The 13,963-nt window shown below is 40.1% G+C and overlaps 1 protein-coding gene across 1 annotated transcript; it reads right to left on the reverse strand.

Annotated features, from left to right (window-relative positions):
* Positions 1 to 554: 554 nt before the first annotated feature.
* On the reverse strand, positions 555 to 2,128 carry LOC118418024 (galanin receptor 2b-like). The gene has a single exon (XM_035823817.1). The coding sequence runs from the start codon at positions 2,049 to 2,051 to the stop codon at positions 1,083 to 1,085; it is 969 nt and encodes a 322-aa protein (XP_035679710.1). The 5' UTR covers positions 2,052 to 2,128; the 3' UTR covers positions 555 to 1,082.
* Positions 2,129 to 13,963: the final 11,835 nt, after the last annotated feature.

The raw sequence follows: 13,963 nt of genomic DNA on the forward strand, positions 1-13,963 counted from the left end.
ACTGAATAGTGGACTCTCTAATACACAGTGAACTTTATTTTCTATACTGATTGAGTTTCAACAAAGAGTATGAGAAATCCATGCAGACCCAACATGGTTCATGCCAATGGCGTTCTTTAGACCCCCTTCCCACTAGACGGCGATCGCACTGCGACCTCGGTGCAACCTATATGGGGTAAGTTTTAACCCTGGACTTCATAATAATTGTAATATCAGGCAAGATATAAAAGTGTGGCAGAAAGAAAAAGAAAACATACCAATTTTAGAAAACAATCATATTTTTTAATTGTTGCGCATACTGATAGATCTTAGATCGCAGGGCGGTCATTGTGAGGTCGCAGGGCGATTGCAGTTAAGTCGCCCCCATAGTGAAATAAGGGTGTTTTGCTGAACGTACATTTTGCCTACCTCATTTTATCTCTGAGTCAATCACTACCTGACTTATGTGCCGGGCTTATACAATTGTCCAAAAATTGATCGGACAAAAATTGAAACGAATTTGTACTCAAAGAATTCAGTGAACTAAGAGCATTGACAAGTTTTTAGTTTATTCACTGTAGCAGGTACGATCAAATACACAGCTCAATTTTTTGTACATTGCAACATATCAAGGTGTACCATAAAGAATGGTGCATAACATTTAGAAAAATATACATTCGTACAATGTTCAGTGTTTCTAATTATAGATCGCTTGAATAGTATAGAGCTCATTAGAATAAGTCATCACGTTTCAAACAGGCACTCCAAATAACATTTAAGGGGGAATCTCAGTGCTTCTTCTATATACATATTGAATACAGGAAGTTAAGGTCAATGCAGCGGACATTATAAATGATACACAGCACATTTATATGCATTTAACGCCACCAGGGTCATATTGGGTGATTCGTTTTGGCAATGTGGTAATGTCAAATGAAACATGAAAAATGGCTACGTGTAATGGCGTATCTCCTGTTATGTCCATTGAGATGTAAAATACTCGTATATTGAGTTTCTACTCAGATCTACGTATGATCAAAGTTCAACTCATATATACTCATGTTAGAAAAGACTGGAACAAAATAACTAAGCCCAAAGATACACTATGTCCTGCAAGCCAGTTCTCCTACCCCTTGTCTGAACTCAGACGACAAGAAGGCATAAATGATAGGGTTAACACAGGAGTTTACATAGGCCATGCACATGGATAGCAACTTAACCACGTACGTCGCCATATTGTAAGGAAACTCTCCAAAAGTTACCCACATGTTGACGACATGATGAGGAAGCCAGCATATCCCAAACACGATGACCACTACCATCAGGATCTTGGTCACTCTTTTCTTGGATCTGTTGGCTTGGCTCTTTTTGGGCATGCTGTTGAGTTCGCGGACAACGAGATAGTAGCAAGCGGCGATGATCACCAATGGCAGCACGTAACCCAACACGAAGAGGCCGGCGAAGTACGCAGGCCGCTGCGATTCCAGGTCGTCCCAGTGTTCTACGCAGAAATCCACCGGGATTCCTGAGACAACGTCCTGATGGATGTTGAAGTAGACAAGATATGGCGTGGAAGTGCCCATGGCTAGCACCCATATTGCCAGCTCCACCGCCCAGGCCATCTGAGGCTTCCGATAGTCGATAGAGTCCACCGGGTGCACGATAGCCATGTAGCGGTCCATAGACATTGCCATAAGGTTGAACGCAGACGCCAGCATCGTAGCGCATTGAAAGAAGTGCACAAACTTGCACATGAAGAGTCCGAAGACCCACTCAGGTAGGGAAAACACCGTGGCTTGGAAGGGCACGCAGAAGACGATGAAGAGCAGGTCTGCGATGCTGAGGTTGAGGATGAAGATGTTAGTGGTGTTCTCCAACTCTCGGCCTGTGCGCAACAGCACCACGATAACGAGCGCATTTCCGAAGACACCGACACAGAAGATGACTGTAAAGATGACTGGAATGATCCAACTCTCCGGTCCCTGTTCCACCATGCCCTGACTCTCGCTACCGTTTGTCACGTTCGTGTAGAAGCTGTCCAGATTGCCGTCTGTTACGGCAATGCTTTCCATCCCGTTCTGCCTAGAACCCGCTACTGCCGGATTCTAGTATGCTCCTTCAAAATGCTCTCTCGCGAACCCTGCAGTCATCGCGGCCTTTTACCATCGCCGAACGCCACTGGGTTTATATAGTTCGAATTCTCCGGCCAGCGCCCCAGTGGGACGATACATCAAAAGCGTTAATTAAACAGCAACGTGACAAGCGTTCTGCTCGGACCGGCACTGCAAAGCTTCTCTTTTCGCGACCGGCATACAATTATAGTTAACCCCAGACGTGTAAATCCTTAACCAACGTAACCATTAAAGAGAGCGCAACTGGAGGTGTCTGGTACGTCCTTGTGTGGCGGGCTGCCACCTATCAAGCGCCAACAGGAAAACCTAGATCCAGTTCCAACTCCCACGCAGGATATGAGGTGGTGTATTGAAGCGAAGAGCTCGAGGCGACGGCTTAACCGCAACGCCCAGTAGGATTCGCCCTTGAACTAAATGCTGTCAAGGTCCTATTCTTTTTCTATATTTCCCGCTACTTGGCAATACCGTATCGCAAGTTGAACACGTACATGTCCCGGAGTATCACACACACAGGAACGTTACTGTTCCGTCTGTCAATTCAATGCCTCGTGGACTACATTTATTGATATACATGACGAAGCTTTGCCGCACGCTGCTACAAATCAAAAACATATGTCTTTGCATCTGCCAATTGTATGCTCGCCACATGTTCTTGAATGATGGATGAAAAGTATATGATATGGAGTTTTCTGAGACGGGTCTTATGTTCTTAAGTCTGAAAAATGTGGAGTACGTGCAACGGTGTAGACTTTGAGACCTGAATTGACTGCAGCCACACGGACGCTCGAGGCATTTTAAAACCTTTATTCTTTCTGACGAACCCAAAAGGTTAGATTTAACAGCGCCGGGCGACGTGCCAAACCCTCATTCCGTGTTTGTCAGTGTGCAGTTGCATCTATGTCTTTAAATATACTACAAAAAAATGCCTTTTCTTGTTTATCTTGTTTTGCTTCCTAACAGAAATTTATCTTCTAGGAAAAAAAAAATTCTGTCCCCATGAATTCTTAGAAAAATATTTGCTTTTTAAGATTTTTTGAGACGTTTTGAGATTCGTTTTCTTACAATGCCAAAAATGCTTTTTCTTGTTAAAAATGTTTTTTTTCTTGTTTATCTTGGTTTGCTTTCTCACAGAATATTTATCTTCCAGGAAGAAAAAAAATTATTGAGTTGAATCTGGTTATAAGAAAAGCAAGAATTTCTAGAATTTTTTTCTTGCATTATAAGAAAAAAGTAGAAGATTTTTGCTTAAATTTCCAGAAATTTTTTTGGAGTTTCTTGTTTTACATTCTATATTTCTTCCTGCAATAATATTTTTCTTCATATAAGAATTGTCCATGGGGTAAGCAAAACAAGAAAAAAAATCATTTTTGGCAGTGTACAGCCACGAACGTTCGAGGCTTTTGAATTTTCTCTAACGAAGTCAAACGGTTTAATATCTCTAAGGTAAACTAGGGTGACACACCAAAGCCATATCCCACAGTTCATTTGAGGATGAACGACATTGCAACAGTTATTGAGCTAAATTGCACCGGCTGTAACACGCTCATACAATAGAATCAAATGAAATAAGATTAGACCACCATATCAAAATCATGTTAAATTTAGACGAGCAAAGACGATTATCTGTACTGACGCTATGACGCTATTGAATGTAAGCATGTCTAGCAAAATCGAGTGCATTCGACCCTTTGAACTAGAATTTTCAGATTCAAATAAAAATTGAAATTAAAATACAAAACAGTTGCCCGTGAGTCCTGGAGCCAAGTACGTCAGAGGCATTTTAAAAATATGTTTTTTCATGACGAACCCTAAATGGTTAAATCAAACCTTAGATACAGATGCAGACGCTGCATCAAAGCCTATTCCTCTGTTTGTCAGATCCAAACTTATCGTTGCAGCAGTCTGTATCTCTTCATATGTTGTTGGAAATAGTAGAAATTGGGCAAATAGGCGGAATGATATGGCAAATTTTTATTCCTGAACCCTGGTTGGCTACCTACTCTAGCGTATTATTCAGCGTATTTGTCCAATTTCTACTTTTTCAACAACACAGGGAGTCTTCAGAAGGTATCCTTGCCCTTCTCCTGTCTTTAAATTTCTATTATGCAACATGTAGAAGTATGATATAGAGAGTGCATTTATTTCTTCACATGGTAAGTTTGCATCTCTAGCTAACTCAATGTACTTTGTGTACAGCTTACTTTTGCACGATTTAAAAACACAAGAAATATGAAAATATGTTGCAGATATGCTAAAGTGGTTGCACATGTCCTTTTCATGAATGTTTGGATCTCGAGAATTTGTCAATTTTGAAGCCAAAATGATATAAAGTTAAATATGGGTCCTTGATATTTCAAGATAAGTCTTTATTTGCCACACTACATCGAAACTTGTAAAGGATGTTCGAACCTGTTTTGCCCTTCCCACCACTTCGTGATGAATTGAAAGAAATAAACGAAAACAATATCATGTCTACAGCAATGACGTTATATTTCCTTTGTAAATTTACCACTACCTGAGGTGTCTCGCATAGCATCCGTTCCCTGCAGTTACCCACTGCGCTCGTTTCCTGTAAACATGTCAAAAGCGCGAGACCCAGCCAGCAGGTGGTCAGGATTATGGTCTTTAGCTAACCACGTCGGCTGTAGGGAGTATGGTTTGTCCTTGGACTTTGGTAACTAATGAATTTCTAGGCCCAAGCAGTTCCAGTGGGATATGATAGCCGTATCTCAGTATGACTATTCTGGCCAGTCATTCAATCCATCTATTTTTGCCATATTCTACTACGTGTATGTTTAATTATGCTACCAAGGAGGACCTTAGTGGAGAATGGATTTATAAAAAAAAATAAGTGGGCAGAAATACATGTAGAAGGGATACTATTTACCTTTTGATTCATCTTTATATTGCACTTTTACTTCTTGGTATACAATCCTGTATACAACAACTTCGCGCATAATCTTGCAATAAAGTTACTGAAATGGTCGTATTGGTGGGACCTATCATTAGGTCTGGATAAAATGTTGTTTTACTATCGCTCTGACTATTAATTAGTTTCAATAGGCCTCGGTGCCTACCATCTCGTAAACAAGCCATTACCACAAATAGCCGGCAATGGCCTCCAGACCATAATTGGGAGTTGGCCGCGTCGTCTGCGATTGAGACTAGAGTTGGTTGGCAAGGTTGTCAGCTGGTCTTTAAATTTAAATTTTACAGGGCAAATTCAGGACATTCGTCTTATTATAGATGTGATAAGACATTCACATATCCCCTGAATGTGTGACAGGGGCTGAATTCATGATCACATGCAGGCCCACTGCCAATTTGCAAAATGCGTTTCTCGAACTGAAACGATGTGATTAAATGTTAATCTTGAGAATAAGAAGCTATAACATGAACCCCACCCTTCTAAGATGTTGTTAATACCATCTTTCCACTAGCACGGCACTCTTACAGCGACGACAGGTCGACTAGCTGTCGAATCATTTCACACTGTGTTTGTTTTGTTGTCTCTTCAGTCACACTTTTACATTTTGTATGGTAGTATTAAATCGAAGGTTACAGATATATATTTTAGGTCGCAGTGAGAGCGCAGCGTGATCGCCATTTAGTGGAAAGGGGACCTACAGATAGATATTTTAGGTCGCAGTGAGAGCGTAGCGTGATCGCTATCTAGTTCAAAGGGGACCTACAGATAGATATTTTAGGTCGCAGTGAGAGCGCTGCGTGATCGCTATCTAGTTCAAAGGGGACCTACAGATAGATATTTTAGGTTGCAGTGAGAGCGCAGCGTGATCGTCATCTAGTGGAAAGGGGATCTACAGATAGATATTTTAGGTCGCAGTGAGAGTGCAGCGTGATCGCCATCTAGTGGAAAGGGGACCTACAGATAGATATTTTAGGTCGCAGTGAGAGTGCAGTGTGATCGCCATCTAGTGGAAAGGGGACCTACAGATAGATATTTTAGGTCGCAGTGAGAGTGCAGCGTGATCGCCATCTAGCGGAAAGGGGACCTACAGATAGATATTTTAGGTCGCAGTGAGAGTGCAGCGTGATCGCCATCTAGCGGAAAGGGGACCTACAGATAGATATTTTAGGTCGCAGTGAGAGCGCAGCGTGATCGCTATCTAGTGGAAAGGGGACCTACAGATAGATATTTTAGGTCGCAGTGAGAGCGCAGCGTGATCGCCATCTAGTGGAAAGGGGACCTACAGATAGATATTTTAGGTCGCAGTGAGAGCGCAGCGTGATCGCCATCTAGTGGAAAGGGGGCCTTACTTGACAATTGAGCAATGGGGTTTCTTCCGGTGAAACATCTCACCCTACTGTACTTGCAATGAATAAAGCGAATGAAAAATTTGCACATGCAAAGGTTGTGCCGTATCTCTTTTTGTATTCTACCACAAGGGTTAATTACGTAGACTATCTTCTTTCCAGCGTGCAGCTAGGAATGTCAAGTTGAATTACATGCCTAGTATAACGAAGTAAAGAGAGAATCTCACTGGGCCGAGACTGTTAGCAACTGTTTGTAAAAGACATTCGCTAACTGTCGCCAACACGCCGCAATTGCTCTCCTGAAACTGCGAAACTTTTACAATAAAAAAAGAATCGTGAACTAGACGCGAACAGCTCGCCAACATGCGCGATCACTGCAAATCTAGTTGATGAATCATAGTATACAGCGGTTTTTAATCCAGTGGTAATGCTACGATTTCCAGTAAAACTTATTTCGAGGCCGAATTTGAAACTGAGGATGTGACATTTCGGGTGAGGCTATTTTGTTTGTATAACTGACGTTCTTAATTCATGTATCGCAGGACAGTGTAAACTCAATGAAAAATTGGTCGAAAAAATCGCAATATTTTGTCACCAACAAACGCAACTTAGTGAGGTACCCGATAAAGATTTTAAGAAGGGGGCCGATACCGACTGCCAAGCACCTTTTACCCTTTTCTGACGTCACATTTCGTTCCGGATGTGTGATTTAGGCTTTGGGTCATTCCAACTTGATAAGGATCAGAGGACTGATCGAAAGCTTGTTTGTAAGCGCTTAAATTTGTGTACGGATATATAGGTTTCAAAATTGTAACATAAAGAACTAGGAGAGTTCTAGTGTAGCACTGGAAGTTTAGAAGAAACATATAGCATATACGATTACTGTTCTACAGCAGGTATTAGTCACATTCTTTGATTGGTTAGTCATATTCACAGTTTGATTTGGTTTATATGGGACATGTTTCTTTCAATCCGTTACTTCTTTCCACTAGGATAGCATTTTAAAGCCCATCCCTTTGTGGCTACCTTATTACACTCAGCAAACCACAAGGGATCTCATGAGAAACGAATCAATAGTTTTGTATTAACCACCTCAATCTACGACCGCTCCGTTGGGACTTGTGGGAGCACGTGCAGCCGTATCTACATTAGTGGTCCGTAGTTAAACTCCTCTGCTTGAGGAAAGATAAGCACAGTTGCAGTAGATATAATTTCCCAGGCGTCTTCCTTGGAATGGTTTTGGAACCAGGCCAGAGAGAACAATTCTATTATAACCTTTCTGGCCAATGTGGAAATCAGAATTCGGTTGGGAGATCTGAACTTTTAGTAGACAGAGGACGGTAGTTTGAATTTCTATCATGCACACTGATGAAGAGCTGTACCGGACGTGCATGGCAGTTTGAATGTAGGATGAGTTTAGGCACAGAATATAACACCAATTGTATGCATTAGTTTTGCTCGAAGCATATCTTTAGAGTTAATTGGCCACAGATACGTCTCTTGTCTGGAAATAATGTTGTCTCGCTCTCTCTCTCTCACTCTCCCTTGAAAGTCTGTGAGTTGCTTGCTGATAAGTAATTGTTATCTTGCATGTCTTATTACCTGGATGTCTTCTAACCTCCATCGGCGTATAGATACATAAAATGAACATATAAATGGAGTAGGGAATTTCCCGAGCAGCCTCGTAACACCTGTTTCGCCTATTGGGTAAGTGAAGTCAAGCTTGCCTAAGCTTGATGTTTCTGACTAAAGGCCCCCTCTCACTAGACGTGGGGCACGCTTGCGGCATTGCTGCGTTCGAAAACGCAGATATACCCCCACGGAACCTAGAGGTGCCCCCACGAAACCTAGAGGTGCTGCAAGAAAACCTAGAGGTGCCGCAAGCAAGCGCGACGTTTTTTAAAAAGTTTAAAAATAACGCAAGTGGCAAGATGCCCCAACAGTGCCCCAACGGTGCCCCAACAATGCCTCCACAGTGCCGCCACCATGCCCCAAACAGTATCAAGGATATATTTTGCCTATTTTACACAAAGAATCAAAAGTAAACATCCTTTTGTCACCGAAAAGCTATTTTAGATGCATTTCTAATAATTTTACAGCGGTTTTCGATCCAGTTACAGCATTGCGAAATCCACAAAACTTACCTTGTATCCGTATTCAGAGTTAACTTAAAAATACATCTTTTGATTTATTTAATGGAAAGTAGGTCAGTATTTTATACTTGAAAACGTAACTGGTTCATCGATTAACCTACGGATGTAAAGAAAAACAACGTTCAAAAAGAAATTATTTATGTGATATGATGACGTTTGCTTTTGAGTTTGCGTTATAACGTTACAAGCAGTGTAATCATTGCTGGTAGGCTGCCGCCGATAAAATACAAAATTGCATTTATTCGGACCCATGGGCCATATTTTTCTCACTTTTTACAAATATGATAGACTTAGACATCATCAATAGGCTGGCAAGCCATCCGCCGACAATGAAAATACTCCGCGTCATACAAAAAAGTATGAAATATCAAACATTTTCATTTTAAAAATTTGCAAAATTGGTGAATAAACATCAAGGAGCTTGATAAACATATAAACATACATCATAACACATAACGTTACATGGTGCAAAACGTACACATGGAGTCAAATCTGGTATATGGTTCGTGTCTGTTCATTCGGGTAATTTCCTTTACTGTAAAAGTCTTTCAAGGATATCTATAGCATATGCATCATATAGTTCATTATCATAAGGGAAATCTTTTCATTATAAATCTCATTTTGGGGCATTCTCGTCATTTAACAGTGATTTTTCATCAATTGACAATAACATGTTCATTTAGTTTAGAAACGCAAAAGTGCCGCACGTCAGTGTGAGTGCAAGACAAAATCGGCGAAATTAACACAACAGTGCCGCAGTGAACGAACGCAGCAATGCCGCAAGCATGCCACACGTCCAGTGAGAGGGGACCTTTAGGGAGAAGAGATGCTGCTACTGTTATCGCTATGGACCACTCTTCATCTTTATGATGGTAACATCAGTTCCTACAAACTTGATTAAAAAATATATATCATATGTATCGACGCGTAGAGAATGAGTTGACTTCAACGGTCGGTATCTACAAGGTTTGAATCACACCCTAAAGTTACCCTCTTTTGAGTCACCGGTAATACAAGGCTACTAAAGGGAAAAAACAACATCTATTCCTTAAAAAAATATGTTTAAATTTCAAGACCATATATCCGTATACAAAATAAAGCGCTTACCAACAAGCTTTCGATCAGTCCTCTGATCCTTCTCAAGTTGAAATGACCCAGAGCCTAAGTCACACTCCGGAACGAGGTGTGACGTTAGCAAAGGGTCAAAGGTGCTTGGCAGTCGGTATCGGCCCCCGTCTCTGTTGATGGAAGGTTGGTGGGCTCTGATGTAGATGGCCTCTTTAACTCCCCTGAGAAAGTAATCCTGGTAAGCGCTTTATTTTGTGTACGGATATATGGTCTTAAGATTGTAACTTTATGTTGACTACCGTCACAGATGAACTTAAATTCAAAAATCTATTCCTTAAAAACAACATTGACCTACAATCAGGTCACATTTTATGTCCTTAGTTATAATAAGTTTTCTACGAACTATGATATTTACGCCAATAAAACGACAAGTAACCGAATGAAAACTTGCACGCGAGACGCAATTGACATTTCAGGCATAATTGCCTTTATCAGGCAAAACACACGGTCTGACAACTCATTAAGATCTGCGTCATGCAAGTACGCGTAAAGGTTGCAAATTGACACTTAGAGGTGTTATCTCACTGCACTTGGAGTACTAGTGCGGTACTGTAGAGTTCGATCACTTCGCGATTCAGTTTTTTGCTGCTTTTTTATGGTTTAGATATTGCGTAATACGTAGAAGTATGACCTGGAAAACAACAAAGCACACAAACGAAAATTTGTCCTTCATCTCTGAAATTCGTTGAGTCATCTATGAACCCCGCAGTGTCGCACCGGTGCCCCAAGTGCAGTGAGATACCACCTTAAGTCAAGTGTTTCGAATATCTATGCCTACCTTCCTCTGCTCGTCTTTGTTGTACCGCCTTGTAGCAAAAGATATGGAGGTAATGTGAAACGCTTGTGATATGGATGAACGAAGACCTTATCCTTGCCACATGCACCAGGCATTACGTATAGATCACAAGACATGGTGAAATGATACGTTTAACAGATACAAGATAAAACTAACGTTATATAACAACAAATCTTATTGCAAAATCTTACCCGTGGGCTAATTACAGGTAACATGAAATGGTATAAACAGTGTAGAAACAATATAGCAAATGCCTACTTTAGTCTGAAAGCTAACTCTAAATTCTAACATGTCCCTTCAGCGTTGTTCATTTTGTAACGTCACTTTGACTTTCCTCACTTCACTCAGGTGAAAATAAGTGCCTGGCAGCTGTTAGGATAGGGCATTAAATGGAGGTGTTTGAGGGGAGCCAAACTTTGAGCACGTACATCAAACTTTGAGCACGTACATGTATCGAGAAGAGTAACGGACCATCCCAGTGTGAATGGATCAAATAAATCTGTCCGGATATGCAGCTGGTACTGTTCAATACAAGTCTGGTGTTTACCAGGTATGTAATTCGAATGCCCAAGTCCCCAAGAGCACGTGGAATATGCCACAAGAAAATATGCTGCAACTTGATAAGCTATTTCGTCAACGTAATTTACTGTCAGCTATTAATAAATGTCTGATTGAAATCACATACTCTGCGCTTTTGACTGATCGGTTTTGGATTTTTGTTGTAGACGTTGCTTTTGGGGACGTCGCAAGCAGCTTACTGATAAATTCGTTGTGACATATCAAATCTTCTAAAATGGCTATGAACCAGCATTGCTTTGGCATTAAATTTTGATAGTGATAATTAAGTTTATCTATGCCCTATCAGGCTAAGTGCAGATATATATGAATACAAATTACTAACAAACCGTGATGATTAATTGTCTACGCCTAGATTGTAAAATACAAGGGTGTTCATACGAGTGGAGGCACTGATAGCTTAAATGCATGTACTGTAATCTTTGCCATTAAAAGTCTTAACATGTCAAATTTATCTTACACTGTAAATTGTACCATAAGGAACGGATTGTGCTTTATGAATATATCAGAAAAGAGTTCCCATATTTTGAACATCTTAATGCAATGGATAAATTTCTATTTTTGATGCGCCTAGATAAACTTTGTATATCAAACATTATCTATTCCTATATTTACACATGTACATATAAAGAAGCGAGAAGATGTCAACCACCCTGTTAGCTTAGCACCTTGAAATAGCTAAACTGTACCTTGTTGTCTCTGCATATGTCTGTTATGTCTGTTATCAGTGACCTGTACCTAGCCTGTCGAGACATGAATGTACAATAAAGATCTTTCATTCATTCATTCATTGGTGCAACGTCGATAGTAGTGTAAGCTGTAAGGATTAATTGAGTATATCACTGAGCTGCGCCTAGATTGTAAAATACAAGGGTGTTCATATGAGTGGAGGCGCTGATAGCTTTAATGCTTGTACTATAATCTATTCAATTAAAAGTCTTAACATGTCAACTTAATGCAACGTCGATAGTAGTGTAAGCTGTAAGGATTAATTTTGTTTATCACTGGATTGTGCCTAGATGGTAAAATACAAGAGTGTCCATACAAGTGAAGGTACTGATAGATGATTGTACTATTATATAATCTGTGCCATTAAAAGTTTTAACATGTAACAATGGTCGCTAACAAGCACTATGAAAGCAACTATTTTTGACGAATCTTAATGTAATAATCGTATATAATTTTTCGGTGTTAACCCTATTCAGACCGGGGGGGGGGGCTTTTGAGGCCTGCGCCAACTTCGATGTCCTATAACGCCAGAACGCCTTACGCTAAAGGCACCAAATTTGGTGAGTTTTCCTAAAATATTGTTGGCAACAATTTTACGAAGTTTGACAAATTTTCCATTTTTTCGTGTTGCCATGGAAACCTTTTGCTGACAGGCAGTTTTGCCAAAAATCACTATTTTTGGTTCTAACAATGTATTTTTCGCATTTATTTGCTCTTTTACTGCTATTTTGTTACATAAATAAAATCTTATATTATTTAGCATATCTTTTATAATCATATATGCATAAATTATGCTAATTTGATGACGTCATCAGCCCAAAATCCAAGATGGCGGACCGTATGGCCAGATCAAGAATAACAAGCTAATTATCCCTTAAAATTTGTAACTACCTGGTATTTTTTCATCAAAAACCATCTAAATGAATGAATTTAGTATATTTCCATTGCCCTTTGTGATTATTTGTTGCAAAAAAAGTACTTTTAAAAATTCAAGGTGGTGGATATGATATGGCGGAGCCTAACTCGTATCTTAGATGTGCATGACGTCATTTTATTACGTCATTATGACGTCATCGATGTTGCTATTGGCAATAAAAGTCTTAATAAACATTAGCAATCTGTTATCTGCACTTGTTGTTACATTTTTGTAGTATAACTTGAAGTTTTCTGAGAATACCCTTTTTTCATGGGTCCGGCCAATATAATCAAATTGATGACGTCATAATTACGTCATCTTACGTCAACGTAACGTCAAACGTCAAATACTAGTCAGATATAATGTCGATATCATGTCCTAAAAATTTTGTGGCCCTACTGCACGTCGTTTCAGAGTTAGAGGACTTAGAAGTGGAGGGCCTCAAAAGCCCCCCCCCCCGGTCCAGGGATGACCAAAAAAGCCCGGTCTGAATAGGGTTAAGTTATATTGTTCACACAGTCACACAGACACACAAACGCTGTTGAAAATACAACATCCATGAAATTTCATGAACATAAATCTAGAACCATCCATGACGAAGCTCAAAAAGATGTGGAAGTGTTGGACGTGATCCAACAACGCTTCCCAACCAAAACACCCCACAAAGGAATTCCACATCTTCATACGTCATTCAATAATATTCCTTGTGACGTGCGCTTTTTCAACTCCACTACCGTGGTACTTTTTTTCCGATTGTCTGTCTCTAACTGTCTGCGTTCCTTTTGTTATTTCTATGTGATATATAGATACATAGGCACGACTCACGACAGAGTGACGTCAAGGAAGAAATGCCAAGGTTGCGGAAGTTACATGAAGTTGGTGGTAAAAGTAAGTTCAATACCGTCCTTGGTCGACAGCTGACATACCTTCCAGGTCATCGGGGTCAATGGAAGAGGCGACTGATTCACGGGTAGAATTTTTGTCGGTACAATTTCCTGTGATTTCACTTTTTCATATTCCCATATGCTAGTCGTTTTCAATATGGAGGGTGGTAAGTAGTCAATCTACAAGTGTAATTTTAATTAAAACCTATAGATGAACTGCAAATAAACAAGAAATACGAAAAACTCGAAAACTATTTCACAGAGGTATGACATCTCCTAAGTCTTCATTTTCTTTTGTATTCTTCTAGGGAGTATGAAACATACAAGCAATTACAACCAATGCATATACAGAATTGCTAAATTTAAGGTAGTATCTCACTGCACTTGGGGCACCA

This window comes from Branchiostoma floridae, chromosome 6 (genome assembly GCF_000003815.2).
Source record: "Branchiostoma floridae strain S238N-H82 chromosome 6, Bfl_VNyyK, whole genome shotgun sequence".
NCBI classification, from domain to species: domain Eukaryota; kingdom Metazoa; phylum Chordata; class Leptocardii; order Amphioxiformes; family Branchiostomatidae; genus Branchiostoma; species Branchiostoma floridae.

What these genes read in the sequence shown, in the direction of transcription:
- LOC118418024 (XM_035823817.1), bottom strand. Translation starts at nt 2,051, where the DNA reads ATGGAAAGCATTGCCGTAACAGACGGCAATCTGGACAGCTTCTACACG.